Raw genomic sequence first — 22,166 nt, forward strand, 5'->3', positions numbered from 1 at the left:
ACAAACTTTTGAACAATAATAGATACAGAGGCAGAGCTGCCTCAAACAGATTGTCAAACTGTAGCAGGAAGGCCGGGGAGGGTTGGGGGTAAGAGATCAACCGAAGGACTTATATGCATGCATATAAGCATAACCAATGGACATAAGACGCTGGGGGGTAGGGGAGGCCAGTGGATTGTCAAGGGTGGGGGGAAAAAAAGGACACATATGTAATACCCTTTGTAGTACTTTAAGCAATAAAAAAAAGACAACCTACTGAAGAGGAGAACATGTTTGCCAATGGGTTAACATATTCTGATAAAGGGTTAATATACAAAATTTATAAAGAATTAATACAACTCAACACCAGGGGGGAAATTGCTTTAAACACTTCTCCAAAGAGGCCATTCAGATGGAAAATAGACATGAAAAAATGCTCATCCTAATCATCAGGGAAATGCAAATTAAAACCACATTGAAATATCACCTCACACAGTCAGAATGACCATCACCAATAAATAACAAACAATTATTGGCGTGGAGAAAAAGGAATTTTCATCCACTGTTGGTGGGAATGTAGATTGGTGCATGGAAGTGGAAAACAGTATGGAGATTCTCTCTTTGGCCCTGACTGGGTAGCCAGTTGGGTAGAGTGTTGACGGCTATGCCAAGGTTGTGGATTGATCTCTAGTCAGGGCACCTACAAGAACCAACCAATGAATCCATGAAGAAGGGGAACAACAAAACGGTTTTTCCCTCTCTCCCTTCTCTCTCTCTCTCTCAAATCAATACTTTTAAAAAAAAGATTCTCTATATTTAATCTTTTTCATTTTAATTATGTGTTTTAGTGTGGGTTTCTTTGGGTTCATCTTATTTGGACCTCTCTGCATTTTCTGGACTTGTATGTCTGTTTCCTTCCTAGGTCAGGGAAGTTTTCTGGTTTTTTCAAATAGATTTTCAATTCTTTGCTCTCTTTCTTCTAGTACCTGAATGATACAAAGGTTGGTACACTTGATATCACAGAAGCCCCTTAAACTATCCTCAACTTTTTTGGGGATTCTTTTTTCTTTTTGCTGTGTTGATGGCGTGTGGTCTGCTCCCTTATCTGCGAAATCACTGATTTGATCCACTACTTCATTCAATCTACTGCTAACTACTTCTAATGTATTTCTTTATTTTTCAAAGATTTTTAAATTTATTTTTAGACAGAGAGGAAGGGAGAGGGAGAGAGAAGCATTCATGTGAGAGCGAGGCATTGATTGGCTGCCTCCTGCATGCCCTCTACCGGGTATCAATCCTGCAAACCGGGCATGTGCCCCGACTGGGAATTGAACCTACAACCTATAGGTGCACAGGACACCATCCAATCAACTGAGGAACACCAGTTAGGGCTCTAATGTATTTCTTTGTTTGTTATTGTATGTTCATTTCCAAATAGTTCTTTTTTTATATTTTCTATCTTCATGGTTTTTGAAAATATATTTTTATTGATTTCAAAGAGGAAGAAAGAGGGAGAGAAAGATAGAAACATCAAGGATGAGAGACAATCATTGATTGGCTGCCTCCTGAATGTCCTCCAATGAGGATGGAGCCCACAACTGGGTCATGTGCCCTGACCAGTAATTGAACTGTGACCTCCTAGTTCCTAGGTCAATGCTCAACCACTGAGGCATGCGGCTCAGGCTCTTTGATTTTACATTTCCTCTGCATTAAAATTCTGAGACCATTTAGCATCTTAATAACCTGTGTTTCGAATTCTGCATCTGGTAGACTGCTTGTCTCCATTTTGTTTAGTAATTTTTCTGGAATTTTCTTCTGTTCTTTCATTGGAACATGATTCTTTGTCTCCTTATTTTGGCTGCCTCCTTGTGTTTATTTCTATGTATTAGGGAGGGCTGCTACATCTCTCACTCTGGTAGAGTCGTCTTATGTAGTAGGCGTCCTATGCGGCCCAGTGACACGGTCTCCCTGTTCACCTGAGCTAGGTGCTCCAGGTATGTCCCTTGTGTGTGTATGTGTGCCTTTCTATTGTAGTTGAGCCTTGATTGCTATGGCACATCAATGTCAGGGAGTGACCTCCAGGCTGATTGGGTGTGAGGACTGGTGATGATTCCAGTGGAGGAACTATTGTGCAGGGGTAAACCTACAGAGCAGAATCTGCTTTAGCAGGACTCTGGTACCATGTGAGTCTGCCCTTTGAGTGTGTCATTTGTGGATGGAGTTGTTTGCTGCTCTGGTGTAGTCTGAAGCTGACCACTGGGTGTGTTGTTTCTGGGGCCTATTGAGAGGTACAGGTGAAGGTTATCTGTTGCCTGTGACCTGCCTGGGTCCACCTGATATTAGCTACAAAGTGATCTGCAGATATGCGCTGCTTGTGGTGGGCTTGGAGGTGCCTGGGAGAGGCTAAGATGCAAACTGAGGCCATATGCTGCTAGTGCCAGGCTTGGAGCTGCTTGGGAAGCGGGACAAGGCATGCCAGGGCCAGATGCTGCTTTTTGGGGGTTTGTGAACCTTTGAGATATTTCTAGGAATGTTGGCATATGCCAAGACAAGCTCTTTGTATGGAACAGTGTTAGCCATTTTGATGGAGACTGAGATCTGATGCTTGCCTACACATGCATGCAGAGGGCTTAGCAAAGGAACAGTAGCTCTGCCAGAACTTCCTCTGGGAGACAGCTGCCCTTCAAGCCTTTCCCCTGAAGCCAGATAAGTCAGTTCTACCTCTGGCATCTTTTGAGGTACTGCCCCAGGGCTGGAGATCAGAGCAAGTGAATCCATCAGCGAGTAATTCCATGCAAAGGCCCTTTAAGAGCAATGCTTGGGATTCCAGGAGCCTCGCCCACTCCACCCACCAACCCCCTAACCCCATGCCTCACTAAGCCACCATGTCTACTAGTTTCCCTAGTCAGAAGTTAGGGACTTCTCTTGCCAGCACTGGAACCCTGGGCTGGAGGGCCTGGTGTGGGGCTGGGACTCCTACTCCACACTGGGAGACTTCACAGCTGAGATATCTCTCCCAATCTTTAACCAGTACATGTAGGTGTGGGACCAGCTCATTCCAGGCCTCTGCCCCTCCTACTAGCCTTGATGTGGCTTCTTCTGTGTATCCTTAGCTATAGGGCTTTTGTTCAGCTAGAGTTCAGGCAGGTATCAATGTTGGTTGCTCTGAAGTTTAGTTGTAATGTGGTCATGGGAGAAGGGGAGTACAGTGTTTACTGCTGCTGCCATCTTGACTGGGAGCGTAAACTACAGAGTTTTAACCAAGTAAATGTGTATGATGACTAGGTGAATGTTAAAGGAGCACCTAGAACCCAAATTTCACAGCCCTTGCCTGGGTTAGTGTTCCTTTCACTTTCTAGGTTGCCATTATAATGGCCATTTACTGTTTCTCAGTTAGGCCATAAATCTTGACTTCCCATTCCAGCAACATGGAAGATAACCTGACAACCTTCCCATTATAGACATCTTAAAATGCAAATGAAAATATACTAAGAAATATTTAAATAACTACAATTTCAAGAAAGAGAAATTCCCAGGGCCAAAGATAAAGAGGCTGCTGACACTCCAGCGCCCATGGGGTAGAGGGATATCACTGGTTTCTATGACCTAGGGGCCTGGCTTTTCCTATCTATTGGTCTCCCCAACCTGCCCAGAAGGCAACCAGAAACTGGGAAGGAAACACCATAGGCTGACAGAATGCTCCAAGAGAAGTCGTCTAGTTAATCTCAAAGTGTCAGAAAGGGAACTCACACTGCTCAAAGAGAGGGGAAATCCCTCAGTTCTTTTTCTCCTACTGTTCTCTCATGCCACAGCCCCCACACAAACCAGGGGGAACCTATAGGAGCCAACACTCTGAGGGAGGGAAACCTTACTTTCCCTTTGAAGGAGCTGAGGCCCCAAGAGGATGGCCAAACCCCCATTTCTTTATTTCCTCTCTCTGCCTTCATGCCACTTGGCCCAAATGTAGGCACAGTCACAGAAGTCCCTAGCATTGCAGGCTAACTAAAGCCTCAGCTTTATGGCCAAACTAGGAGAAAAAGGGAGCCCCAGGGAACTATAAAATCAGGGAGGTCACAGAGAGGGAGGACCTAGGGAAAGTGAACATTCGAGGGGGCAATGGCTGGCAATTCAGACTGACATGGAAATCACACTGTGCACACAGAAGGCTAGTCAGAACTTGCAGCCTGAAGTTAAATAGGCCAGTTGCCTTCTAAAGCAAAACTATAAACATCCTCCATAGGATTTCATTGAGACTCAGAGTCACATAACTTAGTATTTATAAAGATACGATCAAAAATCACTCTGGCCAGTTTTTCTCAATGATTAGAGCATCATCCTGTGGACCAAAGGGCCACAGGATCAATTCCTGGTCAAGGGCATGTACCTCCATTACAGGTTCGGTCCACTGCAGGAGCAGGAGGCAACCAATCTACGTGTCTTTCTCATATCCATGTTTCTCTCTCTCTCTCTCTTTCTCCTCTCTCCCCCTTCCACTCTCTTTTATAAAAAAAACAATAGAAAAATTATCTCAGGTGAGGATTAAAAAAAAATCACTCTGTATATGAATAGCCTGGAAAATCTTGACTCACATGGGAAAAGCCAATTGAGATGAAACAGTTAAGATGAAACAGATACCAGTTAAGATGAAACAAATGTTGGAATTATCTGATATAAACTTCCAAGGAGTTATGATACCAAATACTCCAAAAACAACACTGAATAACCTTGTAATCAATTCAGAAATAAAAGCCTCAGCAAAGAAGGAGACAAGATAAAAACGGGAAATATTTAAACTGATAAATGCAAATTAGCAAAACAGAGATGTCACAGGAAAGACACAGTGAACTTGAAGACAGATCAATAAAAATTTTCCAATCTGGACAACAAGGAGAAAAATTATTGAAAATGAACTGAATCTAGGGACCGATGGGACAAGAGCAAAGGTCCAACATTTCTGTCATCAGATTTCTAAAAGGAGAGGAACACGAATGTGCCGAAAATGTTTTGGAGAAATAATGGCTACAAACTTTTAAAGTATGGTAAAAGACATAAACATAGAGATTTCCAAAAATTCAGGCTAAACCTCAAGAAATTCATGCCAATACATCCTAAACTGTTAAAAACTAAAGACGGATGTGAGACAAAATAAAGACATTTTCAGACCCGCACTGAAAACATTTGCTATTAACAGCCCCTCACTGATGAAGCCACAAAGAAAAAAGAAGAAAATGAATCTAGAAGGGAAGAGAGAGCTATAAGAAGGAAAGGGAGATGAAGAAATGTGTAAGCAACATATGGGAAAATCTAAATGAGTATTGACTGTATAACATAACACCAATGGTGGTGATTATGTTAAAGACCACATATGGGGATTTTAAAAGAATGTGAAACTAAACTACTAGACAATATTAATTAATAAAACGGGGGCAGTGTAATCAAGCTTCTAAGATTCTTATATTGTTTGGATGAAGGGTAAAGATTATCTTTAGGCTTTGTCAAGTCAAATATACATGTTGGGTTTTAAAAGTAACTGAAAAATAGATGAATCATGGAGTGAGTGTCCAGGCTCTTCGAGATTATGAGGCTGATACAAAAATAATTCAAATCCAAGGTTCAAATATTAAAAATTGATAGATGCCAGAACAGGAATACTCTAAGTAAGCATACACCTCTGATGTGAAGTCAATTCAGCTCAAAATGGCTGTGATCTGTAAAGAGGCTGAGACATGGAGTGGGCTGTTACTGGCCTGGGAAGTTCAGATTTCTGAGCCTTCGGGTATTGTAACAAGGCTCCCAGCATTCTAGGGTCCCTGTGCTGTTTGGAAGGAGGGTAGAAGTTATGAGTTCTTCCCCCACTCTTTAAGTTTGCAGGAGAAGATCATTGGAGTCAGAACCAATTTTACATCAGTATGTCACATTTTCCCCTTCAGTGGCTCCTTCAGGAAATTTGTGGTAAGAGAGTAAGTGGATGAGTGCTACATCTGTATGTATAGGGAATGAATTTTGCACCTGTCTAATGCACTGCTTCAATTAGCCAAGTCTCCTTTTTTCTGCCCCTCAGTGATTTTAGCCTTCCACCAAGTCCCATAGCTCTGCCCCAGGACCCTAAATTCAGCTTCCAGGGTTCACCTTCAGCCCCAGCCCATACTGTTTCCAACTAATCCTAGGGACTTGGGCCCATACATCATTGATGAGTGGACGCAGATGCTTGGAGATGCTGCAGAACATCGCCTTGACCTCTTCTCCATGCCCATGTACGACGATGTTCCGTAGGGCCTTCACTGCCTGAACTGTCACTCGTGCCTCACTCTTCAGGAAGTCTCCCAAGGATGGAAACAGGCTCTTCACAGATTCTGACTGTTTGAAAGAAGGCAGAGATCACTTTCCACCTGGGCATCATGCAACACTTTAGGGATAGGGTTTTGAGAAAACAGGTGGTGCCTAAAAGAAACAGACGTAGGGAATCTAGGGGCTGGATGTGCAGAGGAAGTGGAAGGCTGGTGCTCAGGGTGTTTGGGAGGCCAGATGGCCAGGCTATGTAAGTCTATAAACTGGATGTTGTACTGCCCTAGGATGAGGGGTTGGGAAATTTACTAAGCTCTGAGTAATTAAGAGACCCCAAGGGAAACAAATTAAGTGGTTCAGAGACTAACATTTGATTCCCTTTGGGCCCCCCACTTTTACTTGACTTTCATGCAGTGCCAGGTTACTGATTCCACAGAGTCCAATTTCTTTCATGATGAGGTTGGGCTCCTTGGTCCACTTGATTAGATTGCCCACAAAGTCTTGTCCCAGAGTCTGAGCCACTGATCGATGCCAGAGGAGCTGTGGAAACAAGGTTACTATAACCATGGATGGGTACCTGGTGCTTCCCTAGCTCCCCTCAGGCCCCATACTCAGGTAATAACTGTTACCAGTAGAGAGCAATAGTAGATCTGTGCGCATGGGCTAGAGTCTAAGGCAGTGATGGCGAACCTATGACACGCCTGTTACAGGTGACACGCAAACTCATTTTTTTGGTTGATTTTTTCTTTGTTAAATGGCATTTAAGTATATAAAATAAATATCAGAAATATAAATATGTTTTACTACGGTTGCAAATATGAAAAAAATTCTTTATGTGACCTGGCACCAGAGTTAAGTTAGTGTTTTTCAAAATGCTGACACTCTGATCTCAAAAGGTTCGCCATCACTGGTCTATGTCAATGGTGGATAGCGCTGATAACCTTAGCATTTTGGGCCAGATCCTGGGATCCTAAAATCATTCTGGGAAAACTAATGCTGCTGATCTTCTCCCCAGGCTTCCCCTGCCTCTTTAGGCTCTGAAGTGGCAGGGAAGCAAACCCCACTCTCTATTCTTTCCACTTTCTGGGGCAAGTTATTTAACATTTCTGTTAAATGTTCCTCAGCTACAGGAAATGAATGGCTAGGGCTGTGGTCCTCCTCCAGGCTTTCACCTGTGCATAGACGGTCCTGGACAAGATCTTCCGATGATTATCTCCGCTGTCAAGGAAGGTCTTGACAAGGTTCAGAAGTCGGTGCAGCATGACTGCTTCACAGTTCTTCACAATGCCACTGGGGTGGGGCAGAGGAAGCCAAGAGTTGCTGGGTGGGGAGTGGGCAGTGGTGGAGGGGAGGTGACAAGGGAACAGTATGCACAGAACAGGATAATGTGAAGGCTGAGGTCTGGGAGATGAGCAAGGGAGGGTTATAGTCTGCTGTATTTGAGTGCTGGATCCTGGAAAATTGGGATTGGGGGCTAGAGTGGTATAGGGCATGCTGGGGAAATGGTCGCACCTTGTCAGGTCCATGATGCCTCTGTAGTAAAATTTAGAGGAGGACAGATGATCCCAGCAATTATGCTCATCTGCATAGACCACCACTCCATCATATGCGGCTGCGAACAACACAAGCTTCACCACCTCCAGGGCACAACTGAAGGCCCGTCGTCACAAGGTTTGTGAAAAGAAAGGAACAGAGGGATGAACAAGGTGTTATGCCCTAGTTTGCATCCTTGTCCTGGCAAGCCAGGAGACAGTTCTCTAATCTGGATCTGGTGCATAGCTGGATCCTGCTTTCCAGCTGATGAAAACCCATGGCTCTCTGAAACCCATCTCCAATTGTGTCTGCTCACCCCTTCAACCTTGTCTTGTAAAAGAGCCTATAGAGACGTGCTAGTGCCACAGCTTTCAAATTCAGCTCTCCACGGTGTAGCAGGGTTAGGATACCTCTTCACCTCCACACCCATCTAACCAGAATGTCTCTGGTTACTGGTCTTCTTTATTTTTTTACTGTAAGATTTCACTTGAATAGAATACCCTGAGGTTTTTTAAAAAGGTCTGACAACCGCTTACTTAGGAGTTCAACACCCTAAACTGCAGCAGTAACTTCCACGAGATGGCGCAGTTAGTGACAAAGCTAAGCCAGAGGTGATCCAGATTTGAATGGCCACAGCTGCATGGAGAGTATTGAATCTTTCATGGGCCGAGTCATGAACAGAGACCTGAACCGCTGGGTGAAGCAGAGGAGTGCATGCAAGGAAAAGGGTAACGAGAAACTTGAAAACACGTGGGAACATTCCAGCACGTGATGTTGGGGCACCCACACCGACATTCCAGCTCTGTGCTGCTGTCAGTCTCTTCTTCAGCTTCCCTAGGGGATTGGCATCCAGTTGTCCAGGGCCCTCTGGAGTTGACTAGTCTCATTTCTCCATCACACCAGGGTTAGGCTTACCTACTGGAGTCAAAGGTCTTGCCTGAGCCCCCATCCTTTCTGTAGACCACCACCTTCTGGAGGACATTTTGCTCAATCACCCAGAAGAGATGACATAGCACAGCCAGCAATAGCCGGGGGTAGAGTTCCAGGATGGCCTCCCGGCACAGAGTCCCGGATAGCATCTCACACAAGGCACACGCCGCCTGGGGAGGACACATGGAAAGGAGGAAGCAGAATTGACTAGGTCTGGTAAAGACAGAAATGGTCCCACAATCCCACACACTGCCCCTCCCTGTCACTGCCCATAGGTCACAGTGCACTCTGACTGAGGTTTCTAAGAAGCACTCAAAGACTGAATGCCCACAGCTCAATCCTGGGGAAATGAGGGGCCACACACATGTAATCTGCTCTCTCTTTATTGCCAAACATTAAAAACAAAAAGGGAACCAACTCTAATTTTTCAGCAGAAAATATATTGGGCTACCCAATTTCAGACAACCAAACTTCATCCTCTGCCCCAGCACCGCATGCCCCTGGCCAGGCCCCAGAAATATGGGCGCCAGACACAAACTCAGGAGATAGAAAAAGCTGATTAACACTGAACATCAGTTTCCTTGTCTATGAAATGGGATTGATTCCTGCACTTTCTACATCATGCAGTTCTTGGATGTACAAAGTTAAAGTACTAAACGTATGTGCAGTATTCATGAGTCCAGTGTTAACAGTCTCCTCTTCACTGCTCCCTAACAACTGCTCGCACCTGACAGGTGCCCTTTAATCTTCGCCTCTGCACGCAAGTCCCAGACATAAGTCCTCCGCCCCCCGCCCACCCTCCCCATGCTGACCTCCACGGGCTGCAGGGCTTGCTCCGTCGTGCCCTCTGTGGAGTGGTTTTCCAGGATGCCTATCAGCAGCTGCAGGACGTTGATTGTGGTCTCTCGCTCGGTGCCGAACACCTTCCACACGGCCAGAATGGTTCTGCAGGAGCCAGGGACAGCTATGTCATGGGCCCTGGTAATCATATTCTAGTACCAATCTGGTCTTGAGCCTATGAAAGGCCAGTTCTCAGGTTCTAGAGGGAGTGAGGCGCAAGAGGACTTGGCCAAAAAATATGAAGTTTGATTGGCATCAAGAAGAATGCATCGTTGTGCAGTGATTTTAACATGGGCTTGGGTTGGAGCAGGGGAGGGTTTACTGGGATGGAGTGTGCTCCTGGGTGTGGGAGAGGTACCTATCCCAAGGGAGGGGCCTGTTGAGCAGCAGGGGCACAACGCTGTGGGTGCTGTTGCCTGCCAGCAAGCACAGGGCCCGAAGGGTCTCCGCCTTTGTGTTGGGCTCCAGCTGCAATTTGAGCCTTTCCAGGATGCCCGCCACAATTTCCTCCACCTGCAGGGGAGAGCCAGAACACCCGTCAGTCCTTCTTTACTTCCTTCCTTCCTCCTCCCTCTCTACTGAGTCCTCAAACTCAAGAGGCATAGTTGCAATCCTGTCCCTGACTCTCTTCTCAAGGAAGAGTTGCGGGGTGCCAAAGGCCAGAGCAGCAGGGCCCACAAAAGGGAGCTCGGGCCAAGGCCCACTAGAGCAAATGCCTGTCCAGAGCCCCAATGTCCAGAGAGGTGGTCTGAGGTTGCTCAGGAGACAGAAGACCCTCCAGAAAGAAAGCCAAAGCCCTGGAGGCACTCAGGCCTTTCCCTCCCAGCTAAGGTCAACTTCCAGCCCTAAAACTGCAGGGACAGTGGCACTGGATGTGGAAAGACCACAGGGTTCTCATCTGGTGATCAGAGCTCTAAACTATGGACCTCTGGGAAGTCCATTTCATTGTAATATCTCAAGGACTGTCATGGTGCCCGCCCATTTCTGGTACCTAGGCCACCCCAGTCACATAAATGAGTGTAGGCAACGGATGTCTGGGGATGCAGAGAGAGAGGGGATGGACAGCCCCCGTGACACGTATAAAGAGGATGGTGGCCACTCAGAGACTTGCCCTATATGACCCGATTTTGAAGTTTTTTTTTCTTAGTGAAGTGAGAAATAGATTTCTAAATGCTGGGCCTTCCCATATTTATGCTAGCTTAAAAGAACATTTATACATAGGTCAGTCATTCTGTGAACTTCCTTGTTTCCAATCCACAGCCTTACTCCTTCACTGAGGTCTCAGCTCCTGACACCCCAGGGGGTTGGGGAGAGTCCCCCAACAATGCCTACACCCCTGCACATGGCTGTCATTACTGAGGAATCAGCCGCCCAGATAGGAGGCACTGCAGTTACAAGCTCAGGATTACAAATGTCGGAGCTCAGTGGGACCACAGAGGAAATGTAGTGCAAGCCTACATTTTAGAAGTGAATGAATTAAAGCCAGTAGAGGAGAGGGACTTGGCTACAGCCCTTTGGCTGCTTGGTAACAGAGCCAGGACATGAGCCAGTGCTCCTGACATTCAGGCCAGAGCTCCCACCCAGCACCACACTACCTTTATCAAATCTGAGCCCCGCTTTTTCATGACAGCGCTCATCAACTGGGCTGCAGCCAGAGACACGTTAGCCCTGCTGCCCGTCAGCTCCTCCATGCCTGTCAGCACCAGGTTGGTGAGCTGCCTCTGGGTGAAGTACTCTGCAAAGGCCTGCAACAGGGTGGGATCACATGGTGCGATGAGTCTGGATGCAGGGCTCCCCCTGCCCGAGACAGCCTGTGCCATTCCTCCTGGTGAGGGAGGGCTTCTCTTGGGAGCTTCTGTGCTTCTGTCCTAGGCTTGTGCTGTCTGCCTAACTCCTAGAAGACCCTTTCCTGGGGACAGAGTCCTGGGGATGGAAGGGAGGAAACACTGGTCTCAAGTGCAATGTGGGGCTCAGAGGTCAGGGGGTGCAGAGCAGAACCCCAGGAGAGGAGGGCTGGGGCTAAGATCCTCAGTGACATCTCTGAGTCTACACATTGCTCACAAAGCAGCATTAGCATGAAGCAAATGCTTCTGGGGGGACAGGGGAAGACAAGGATCAGGACCATTGATGCTCAAGGGGGGACAAATAGTAGCATGTGATAGGAAAATTTCCCCCAAAGGAAAAGTTCACATCCAGTAACAGAATGGGAAGAGAGACAGGATAGGAGTCCCACCCCAGGAGTCTATTACAGTGGGTAAATGAGACGCCCAGGCTTCCCTCACTTTGTCTCTGGTCCTGCTCCCTCACCTCGGCAATTTTAAAGGTGTTGTTATAGAACAAGTTGGCACTATAGACTTCATTCATGTCCTCTTCTATCCACAAGCCTTGTATTTTCTTCTTCATCTCTGAAACAGAGACACCCGACCCCACCTCTCAGACACTCAGAAGGCATGTTAAACTCCCCCTTTCCCACCTTCTAGCCCAAAGCTCCTACTGAACTCAGTCAGCTTGGGGCTATGTATGTCCTTTGGGGCTGGGAGTAGAGGAATGGGCATTAAGATAAGAAATGGTGGGAGCTGAGGTAAAAGACAAACAAACTATCTTGCCTGCCTCAGAGCAGAGATAGAATTGGGTAAAAGGATGGGGCTGAGCCAAAAAAGGAGAAACTAATTCCAAAGAAGTATTTCCTATGTAGGTATTTTTTCCCAAGAGATTATCTGTAGATGTTTGGGGGTAGGTTCCTCAATGGAAATGAGGTACTCAAGCAGCTTCTTGGCCCTCACTGTCTTGGGATGAGTGTGTGGGGATGGCCAGGCCTAAGTGTGTGGTTGGAGGGGGAGGGGTAAGAGCAGGCTCCTCATACGCTTTTTCTTCAAGAGGATACAGTAGAGGTGATACGCAGCCTTGGAAGACAGGAAGCAGATGCTGTCCACTGGGTCCTGGCAGCGCATGGCCAGCAGCTTTACCAGGCGCCCCAGCCGGGTGAATTCAATTGCCATCTGGGGAAGGAAGCTGGAAGTCACAAGTTATCCCAGCCATTCCCTTAGGCTGAGCTATCACAGGAAGAACTCAGAGGAGGAAATGCATAAGCCAGAGACATAAAAGGTGAGACTATGTGAGGTTAATGGGAATGGAATTGGATAGATGAGTTGTGGCCATAAAGGACATCAGAGGTCATCGTTTTATAATTACCTTACTCTATCCCCCTTCTTTGCCCCTTGACATTCCACTCATATATCAAGTCAGGTTTAATGCCTTCTTCTCTATGAGGCTTTCCCTGCCCCCTCAACTTGTAATTGTTTGTTTTGATCTTTTAGTCCCACTATATTCAGTTTATTCATTATCACCTTCTCTTTAAGATTGTTCTATGCATGCCTCTCTCCCCAGTGGACTGTAAGGTTCATGAAGTCAGAAACTATCTTGGTCATCTGTGTATTCGCTATAGCACCTACCACAGCGCCTGGCACAAGGCGAGTGTTTAGTCATTGCTTGTTCAGACAAATAACATCAGACTGAACCAAGTGGGATGAAATAAATCTGATGGATGGAGAAAAACACCAAGTAGAAGATGACAGAAGGGATAAAGGAGAGAACAGGATGGGATCCACAAGAGAAAATAGCATGGGCGACGGAGAATGAGTGACTGAGGCTAGGTAATATATATGATGAAGGTAGGGATAAGGGCAACCAGACAGGGTATGAGAATTCAGACTCCACGGCCGCCTCCCACTCACATTGAAGTCCTCCATTTTTGCTGTAAACTCCAGAATATGTGCAGCACACCACATGGCCCGTTCCCGCTCGTTATCCTTCTGGGAATTGAGCCAAGGATCCATAAGCTGGAGGAAGGAGATAATGAAAGGAGATGCCCATTCATCTGTGTCCCAGAGAACAGAAAGATATTCTTGAACCTGGCTTTTACAAAGTTTTAGGACAAGAGTTCTGACAGTAGGACCTCTTTTGCCAAGAGGCAGATTATATGTGGGTCTGGCACCAGAGGTTTCATTCTCTCCTCTCTCCTATCAAGTATACGCGGTATTAAATCCTCCAGCCCCATATTTTCCCTTCGTCTAGGTGATAGAAATCTCCTCAATTCCAACCCCCTTCCTTCAGGTTCAACTGTGGCTCTCAAAATATATCCACTCTATTCACTTCAGTGATTCAACATACCTCTGAGTTCTCCTACCCTCCGCCTCCCATTCTTCAGTAGAAAAAGAACTTGGTGATAAAAAAAAAAAATAACAGTCACTGTATTCACAGATTCCAGAGTAAAGTGTGTGTAAATCTATTTGAAAAATATCATTATACGTGGTTTCACTTGAAACACAATGGAAAAGTGTCTCACCTTTGGTTAATTATGGGTACTAAATACCACTGCTACTTGTCAATCTACAGTCATCAATCTGACAATGATGCAACCACACAGACCATGATATATAATTGAAAAAGAAGAAGAGTAGCAGGTGAAAAATCCACAACCAACTCAAAAGAACACTGATGCTACACTGACCAGAAGAAACACGTCCTACCCTAGTCAGTTTGGCTCAGTGGATAGAGCATCGGTCTGAGGTGGGTCCTGGATTTGATTCTGGTCAAGGACACATGGCCGGGTTGCAGGCTCGATCCCATTTAGGGGGTGTGCAGGAGGCAGCCAATCAATGATCCTCTCCCATCATTGATGTTTCTCTCTCTCTCTATCCTTTTCCCTTCCCCTCTGAAATCAATTTTAATAAATTCTTTAAGATTGAATAAAGTCTATGTCTTACAACGGCGTGTCAACATCAATTTGCTGTTTTTTGTGTGTTTTTTAAATATGTTTGTATTGATTTTAGAGAGAGTGGAAAGGAGAGGGGGAGAGATAAAAACATTGATCAGAGAGAAACATTGATTGTCTGCCTCCTGCACACACCCTCAAACCCCCTCAATGGGGATCAAGCCTGCAATCCAGGCATGTGCACTGGCCGAGAATTGAACCAGTGACCTCTTGGTGCATGGGCCAATGCTCAACCACTGAGCCATACTGGCAAGGAAATTCCCTGGTTTTAATAGATGCTTTATGTACTATTTGTGCAACTGCCAGTGAATCTACAATCCTTTCAAATTTAAAAGTTAAGAAGAAAACCAGTAGCAAAATAATTACAAGCAGTCCAACATCCATCCATAGAGGACTGATTGAATAAACTATATTACATGCACACAATATATAAAACCATAAAAAAAGGAACATATCTGTGAACTGATGAGGATAAATGAAAAAAGCAAGGACAAGAGCACTGAATAGAATGTGCTAACGACTGTGTAAAACAGAAAGGGAAATAAGAATACACCATAAACAGAGATTTGCTTATTTTCACAATAAGAAAAACAGGCAGGACAAACCAGAAGTTAAAGAAAACGGTTATCTACAGAGGGTGAGTGCGAATAAGGTTAAGAGAATTAGCTTGGGAGCAAAAATCCTCTGAGTAAAACTTTACATGGTTTTACTAGTAAGTTTTTAATTATGTAAATCTTTATATCATCAAGCTCTTCAATTAAGTAAAAGAAAAACCATAAAATTTAAGACGAGCAAGTCTAAATTATATCAATTGACAATATAATCATACAGAAAAAAATATTTCAAGTAACTTTTAAACGCAATCCTCTGAATATAGTCCTCAGTGACCTATATTTTAATAACAACAGGAACTGCAAAGAAATCTTGAACTCCCTGTGGTAACTGGGGAATAGCAATTTCAGGAGAAAGCCAAGTATCCCAATGACAGTAGCATAGAGTACATCAAGTCAATAAAACGACAATTTTAAAATGGGCAAATCAGTTGTACCTGCACCTCACGTCTTTGAGCCAAGCACTTTGTAAACACCTCACTCGATTACCAAATGACTGTATTAACTAGGTGCTCTATGTCATTCCAGTTTCCAAGAGAAAACTGAGGCAAACAGACGTTAAACACTTCCCAAGACCATACAGCAAACAGCAGAGCCACCATCTGGAACCATAGTGTATGGCAGTCCCCAGCCTGTGTTTTGAACTGTTAACTGCTATGTGGGAGCAGTGGGCAGCTGAGAGAGAAGCTGGCCACAGCTATGGCTGAAGGGGAAGAAGGAGGAAGCTTTCTCCTCTAAAGGCAAGACCAATATTAGTTATTTGATCTTAGCCCTTATTATCATTTCCCTAAAAGCTTTGCACCCAATCTTCATCAGCAGTTCTACTTCTTAGTTTTTCTGACTGTGAAAATAAGCAGTTCCTAGACAGTTCCCCTGGTCTGTTCCCAACTGTACCAGGTCGATAGTGTCCCCCCAAAATTCATGTCCAGTCAGAAACTCAGAATGTGACCTTGTTTGAAAATAGGGTCATTGCAGATGATTCAAATTAAGGTGAGCTCATACTGGATTTGTGGGTCCTAACCCAATGACTGCTGTCCTTATTAAGAGCCCTAGCTGGTTTGGCTCAGTGGATAGAGGGTGGCCTGCAGACCGAAGGGTCCTGGGTTGGATTCCAGTCAAGGACACATGTCCGGGTTGTGAGCTCAATCCACAGTGGGGGTTTGCAAGAGGCATGCGATCACTGATTCTCTCTCATCATTGATATTTCTCTCTCTCTCTCCATCTCTGAAATCAATAAAAACATATTTTTTTAAAAAAAGAAGAGAAACACACACACAAACTCACACACACACACACACACACGAATGCCCTGTGAAAATAAATGGAGGCTCAGATTGGAATGATATGTCTATAAGCCAAGAGATACCATGGGTTGCCAGGAGTTCCCAGAAGCTAGGAGAGATGCACTGAACAGATTCTCCTTCAGAGCCTCCAGCAGGAACCAAACCAGCCAATACTTTGATTTGGGACTTCTGTCCTTTACAACTTGAGAGAATGTATTTCTGTTGTTTGACATCACTTCGTGTGGTATTTATTTATGGCAGTTCTAGGAAATGAATAAACCGACGTTCAGGGGTTTGTTCCCACGAACCTGCAAGCAGTTCTGGATCCGGGTGGGCATCTCAACAATAAGTGTCTCCATTAGTCCTAGGAGGGATTGCATGGTTCCCTCAAACAGATCCTGAGGGGGAAAAGAAACTCAAAAAATTACCAACCTATCACCCCAACCCTCCTTCTAAACTGCTCAGCATTCTGGCTGTCCCAGCCTTCCTTGACAAAGCCTGCTCCAAAAACTTCCCTACATTCAAGCACTATTGGCCCATCATTCACTACAATTAATCCTTCTGTTGTTTCACCAGAGCACAAATGTCTGCCTGGTGTGTAGTTTGTCCTGGTGGACTGGGAGTTCCCCTGCAACGTAGCTACCCCCCTCCTCCATCCCCACTCCCTAACTTGAGCTCAGCTGGGACTCTGGTCCCAGGGATACAGCTTCAGTAAGCAGCCAGGACTGACAGGCTGACTGGCTCCAGGTGGGAGGAGGACTGGCCTGGCTGTCTGCAGAGTAACTGATTCACAAAATCTAGGACAGTGGGTTTCTCCCTCTTATCCTTTAATGAACCAAGTGGCCTCGCCCAAAGCCTTATAAAGAGAGTAGGTGATCTGCCAAGGAGGGCTTCTAAACGTAGGGCCTGCTGGGAGAACCAGAGCAACATTGTGATAGATCCCAGCCACAAAAACTGAAAATCAGGGGGGAGAAAAAGAAAGGCAGCTCTCCCTGGAATAAAATACTCGGAAGAAACCCACCTAGGTGTAAAGCTATTTGTACTGGGCAGCTGGAACTCCCAGCTTGCTCCAAACACAGGGAAATCCTGTCAAAATAACTTCCTCATCCAAAGCAGATTCACACTGAGGGAGGCCAGAGAAAACCCACCTCCGCCTTTTCTATATGTACCAGTCTTTCCTTCATGACATAACTGTGAACTAAAAAATAAGGATTACCAGAAATCAGATGAAAAGGAGGCCCAAGATGAACAAACCAACTGACCGTAAAGAAAATCAAGCTAATTTGGTAAATAATAGAAACCTGTATTTTTAAATTCTTTTTAATATCTTCAAAAACATTTCAAGAGACTATGGCATCAATAAAACAAGAACGACCAGGCAAGATAAAGGTGTAATCAGAACACATGAAAGAATTCCTAGGAATTAAATATATGAATATAAATTAAAAACTGAATCTCTCTTTCCTTCCTTAAGGAAACACTGCAGGCTCTATAAGAAATAGACTCTGATTGCTTGCTCCTGGGATTCCCTGGCTTTACTTACCTGTCAACCGTTAGTAAAATCATATTTGAACCTTCTAGTCTCGTTTCAATCACACAGCAGTTATAAAGGGAAGGATCAAGTGTCTGCCTTTGGGACAGAGTGTTAAAGTGGTGGCAGTGGTAATCAGCGGGTAGAAGGAGGAAGTTAGATCTCAGGAGTAGTGTTCAGACTACATGACCTACAACCTCTTCTTCACAGGAGGGCTTCCTTCCAATGATTTTGTGTTTTTATTAAAGAAGGCAGAAGACTATTACATAAAACTGCCAAACCTATAGTTCCTAACCTCTTAAAAAAATAAAAAATGAGACCAGAGAGACAAACATCAAAGAGTTACTTACCACATTGGCCTGGCCCTTCTTGGGACTAGATGCCTCCTTTCGTAACACTTCTCTGGATGGCAGGCAGAACACACTCTTGAAGCATGTTCCCAGGAGCTCTACTCTTTCTTCTATCTCTAAGAGGGGCCTGAGCATCCTACGATCCAGGGAGAAGAAGTGTAACCAGTGTGCTCAGGAATAACAACTAAAAAGGTTATAGACAGAGAAGATGGCGACAGAGGAATAAGTGGGAGCAAGAAAGATGAAGATATCAGAAGAAAGGGTATTAAAAGAAGAAAGGGAGTAACAGTAAGAAAGGGTGAAAAGAGCCAGGAAGATGGAAAGAAAGGAACTATGGGAAAGAGAGGAGGCATGACTATTACAGGAAAGGGTGCTGCTAATTTGGGATGATATATTATTACTTGTTAGTTCCCCAGAGCTTTTGAGAGAACGGGACATCACTGATGGAGATGGAGGTGCCTATCAGGGACAGGGCTGAAAGCAAAAGGATGCCTGCGGCAGAATTAACAGCAAGTGTCTATAGAGACAGGAGAGGCCATCTCTACCAGGTCCTTTGAAAATCCCATTCAAAAAATCTTGGCCAAAAGAAGTGGCAGATATTGACCAGTAAATTTCTACTATTCCCTTATGCTAGAAGCAGAAGCAGAAACTAAGAGGGGGGATCAACTAGGGAATAAAGAGCTGCAATAGAACTGGGTCAAGGAAGACAGAGTGGATAGTGTGTTGTTACCTGAAGTTATTGATGATGTTCATTGCCTTCTGTCTAATAGAGCTGGAAATGGAGTTCAATGGCTCCTCCTTGATTAGGTCCTAACACACACACACACACACACACACACACACACACACACACACCAAAAGGATGGTGAACATATTTTTCCTGTTTGCCTCTGCCTCCTCCCACTCCAGGCTGTGTTCATAACAAGGTGGAATTTAGAATGCTTAGTGACTTGCAAAGGCTCTGAGGACAGCACCTCTCTCCTACTCCCCACCACACCTTCCCTACAGTACTCACCCCAGCCTTGAGGATGGCAAAGGGAACACTAAGGCGGGAAAAGGAAACTAGAAAATCTGGGCTTTTACCTTCAGCTCCAGCCTAGGAGTGCCACCAATGGTTTCCCTGTGGACCCATCCTCCCTCCTCTCTGCATTCCGGCCTCCATCCTCCTGCAAGACACTTACCAGCATGATGGAAACAATTGCCAGCTTGTGGGGGAACTTGAATTGAAAGGCCACGTGCTGCTGCCTGCCCAGGGCTTTTGTCAGTATGATGAGGGCATTCAGGTAATCCAGCTTCAGGGCCTTATCCTGAATGAACCAGTATGCTCAGGGTTCTCCAAGGTGGCAATGGATCTGTGCCAGGGCACACTACCTACACAGTCTGCGGGGTGAGGACCTAAGCCTTCTTTAGCCTTCCTTAGGCTGATGCTCTGCACCTTCCCTCTGAGGGTAGACCAGTGCATCCCTGTGGTGGACAGAGCCAGTCCTCTCACCAACCCCCTTCTGAAGCCACCCTCATGTTACTCTGTAACTAGGACACATCAAGCTTCCTGGTCTCTCAAGGTATTGTCTTTCCCTTGAACAAGTTTTACCAAAAGATATCTGACTTGGGAATGGAAAGGGATTCTTCTCCAACCCGGGACCCATGCTTTGGACACATAGCAAAGGCAAGAGAGCAGTATGGCCGCTCTGCTGCCTCTCCTGAATGCTTCTTCCTACAAACACTAGGGAATTTAGGTTTTACTCATCCCGTCATCAGAGAGGGCAGTGAAGAGCTCAATGGCGGGTTACGAAGCTCTGTCAGCAGGAAGGACACACTGTGAAACAGACCTAAAGTTACTGTGGTCTCCTCCTTGGGCCAATTAGAGTCTCCAAGTAGCAGGATTAAGTGAAAGGATTAAAATGTGGGAGAAGTCACTGTACTAGCCCCTGACTCCCATTTAAGGCCAAGCATCTTTTCTTGGGCGGTAAGAGAGGACATGGCAGAAATGGAAAGCTGGAGAAGTAGAGTAAGCAGGAAGTACCTTTTCCAAAATGCAGTTGTGGTAGTGTTGCAGGATCAAAGCCAGCACGGCATCGAAATGCATGAAAATATCTCCCTTGCTCTCTAAAATAATCTTGCTGTAGCTTAAGTAGATGGTGTTACAGACAAGCACCCACTCCTTTCGCTGATGTTCCTGTAGGGGGGAGGGGGAAACAGAGGTTCAGAGAGGAAAAGGTTGCTCAGACGATTTGGGAAAGAAGATGGGACTGTGGGATGGCGAGCAGCTTGGGGGACAGGGTGGGCATGTAGCTGGTGATACCAGGGCCTGAAATGCAGAGCAAGAGAAAAGGATCAAGGATGAAACGTTCCCACAGTTGTTTCCAGGGAAAGAGAAGCATTTATAGATGAGTCACAAGGCCTCAGAGAAATGGGAGGCTGCGGTGATGGGGATGCCTTGGAAGGATTTGTATGGGAGGCTGGTAGAGCACCCTGGGAATGACATCACCTTTGCCAGTGTGAGGATGGACGATGACTCCTTGTCAGTGAGGACAGCACTATACCCTTTCAGTTGCTCCAGGACTGTCTTCAGATGTTTCTTGGACACGATGCTGAATGCCACAGCAATGCCCTGTAACAAAGAGAGCCTCAACCCCATGTCACAGTTCGGGGTGAGCCAGACACATGCTATGTTCCCCCACAAGCAGGATATACATAGAGGAAGGGGAAGGGGAAGGAGAGGAAAGAAATGGAAAGGAGATTTGGTTCTCCACGTTTGAACTATTGAAAATCCAGGTGGAGAACCAAATATCTTTGCGAGAAGTAACTGAAAAAGTAAATTATTAAGAAAAATCATAGTCACAGATTTACAAAATCTTGCTCTTGTCAAACCTAACCCTGTACATTTGAGAATACTTTTATAGGCACTAGGAATTCAGAGAATGGTTTCTCTGAGGAGGGAACAGAAGGAAGAACAAATCCCAGGCACCTTGCTGACAGGATTGGATAGCTAGTCAGAGAGGAGATGGAAGACAGGGAAAAGTTACAGATAATGCTAATATTTCTAGTTTAGGAGAACAGGAAGAGGGAGATCATGGCAAAACAACTCAGTGGACATGTTGTCAGTCCCAGTGGGTTTTGGAATCACAACCTAGAGAGAGTCAAATCATGAAGACTTGGGGATTCTGTGGTTCCTGCCAGGAAAAGTCTTTAACTTAACCCCTCACCTTCATAGCAGGCCCTTTTGACTTCAGTGTCAGCTGAGTCCCTCCCTAGAGCTTACTCAACAAGGATGACTGGGCACAGAGCTAAGAAAATGCTCAAGCAGACATTCAGGTGCCAGCTGTTAGCAAATGGGCTCATTTGTGCTGGAAGGGCCACCATTCGACTTTGCAGCAAGAGCAGACAGATGGAGGGAGCCTCGGGACAGTGACAGGCTCCAGGACACAGATCCTGGAGAGGGAGGAAATTTTAGTGGGACTTGTAGACCATTGGATATCAGGTAGATAAAGGGAAAATTTTACCTCTTTAGAAAAGAGGGACTAGTGGAGCATCAGAAGGGGGTTCTATTCTGTCCCTCTTCTTATGTCCTCCCTTAGCCATGGCTACCACTCCTTCTGGTCATCATCATCATATGACATCATCATCATAACTGACATCATCAGAACATCAGTGCTTAATGTTTACCAGCCTTATACATGTTACTTGATTAATCCTCACTAATACATTGTGGTAAATATTGTCGTCCCCATTTAACAGTCAGGGAAAATATGTTTCCCAAATCTAGACACGAAGCCCAGGTTTGAGATCCAGGTCTACATGCTTCTGTACATGTCCACCTGACACTCCAACCCCTCCCAGTCAAAAACTAAGTACATCTACTGCCTCCCCCTTTGTCCTGGGTTTCTGGCCTTAGGGAAGGATACCATTCTCCTCCCACTTGGACCAGAAACCCAAGAATCATCCCAGAGGCCCTTTCCCCTCTTATCTTTATCTCCTGTATTCAATCTGTTCCCAAGTGCTAGCAAGAGGTCACTTTTACTTCCTTGTCAAAGAACTCTGCACTCCAGT

At 45.4% G+C, this 22,166-nt stretch overlaps 1 protein-coding gene across 1 annotated transcript in view; it reads right to left on the reverse strand.

Moving 5' to 3' along the window:
• Nucleotides 1-6,090: 6,090 nt before the first annotated feature.
• Nucleotides 6,091-22,166, reverse strand: part of LOC308513841 (maestro heat-like repeat-containing protein family member 1) — a gene marked incomplete at both ends in the record, with an annotated part of 56,835 nt that continues 40,759 nt past the window's right edge. The window contains 17 exons of the mRNA XM_081083942.1: nt 6,091-6,336; nt 6,664-6,804; nt 7,437-7,665; nt 7,777-7,914; nt 8,713-8,897; nt 9,540-9,672; nt 9,926-10,080; nt 11,163-11,312; nt 11,875-11,972; nt 12,431-12,566; nt 13,302-13,406; nt 16,544-16,633; nt 18,117-18,252; nt 18,518-18,633; nt 19,298-19,423; nt 20,140-20,292; nt 20,605-20,727. Coding sequence (XP_080940068.1) covers nt 6,091-6,336; nt 6,664-6,804; nt 7,437-7,665; nt 7,777-7,914; nt 8,713-8,897; nt 9,540-9,672; nt 9,926-10,080; nt 11,163-11,312; nt 11,875-11,972; nt 12,431-12,566; nt 13,302-13,406; nt 16,544-16,633; nt 18,117-18,252; nt 18,518-18,633; nt 19,298-19,423; nt 20,140-20,292; nt 20,605-20,727 — 2,460 coding nt within the window. The remainder of the gene's footprint in view (nt 6,337-6,663; nt 6,805-7,436; nt 7,666-7,776; nt 7,915-8,712; nt 8,898-9,539; nt 9,673-9,925; nt 10,081-11,162; nt 11,313-11,874; nt 11,973-12,430; nt 12,567-13,301; nt 13,407-16,543; nt 16,634-18,116; nt 18,253-18,517; nt 18,634-19,297; nt 19,424-20,139; nt 20,293-20,604; nt 20,728-22,166) is intronic.

Source organism: Myotis nattereri (genome assembly GCF_964212035.1).
Source record: "Myotis nattereri genome assembly, chromosome: 2".
Lineage (NCBI taxonomy): Eukaryota > Metazoa > Chordata > Mammalia > Chiroptera > Vespertilionidae > Myotis > Myotis nattereri.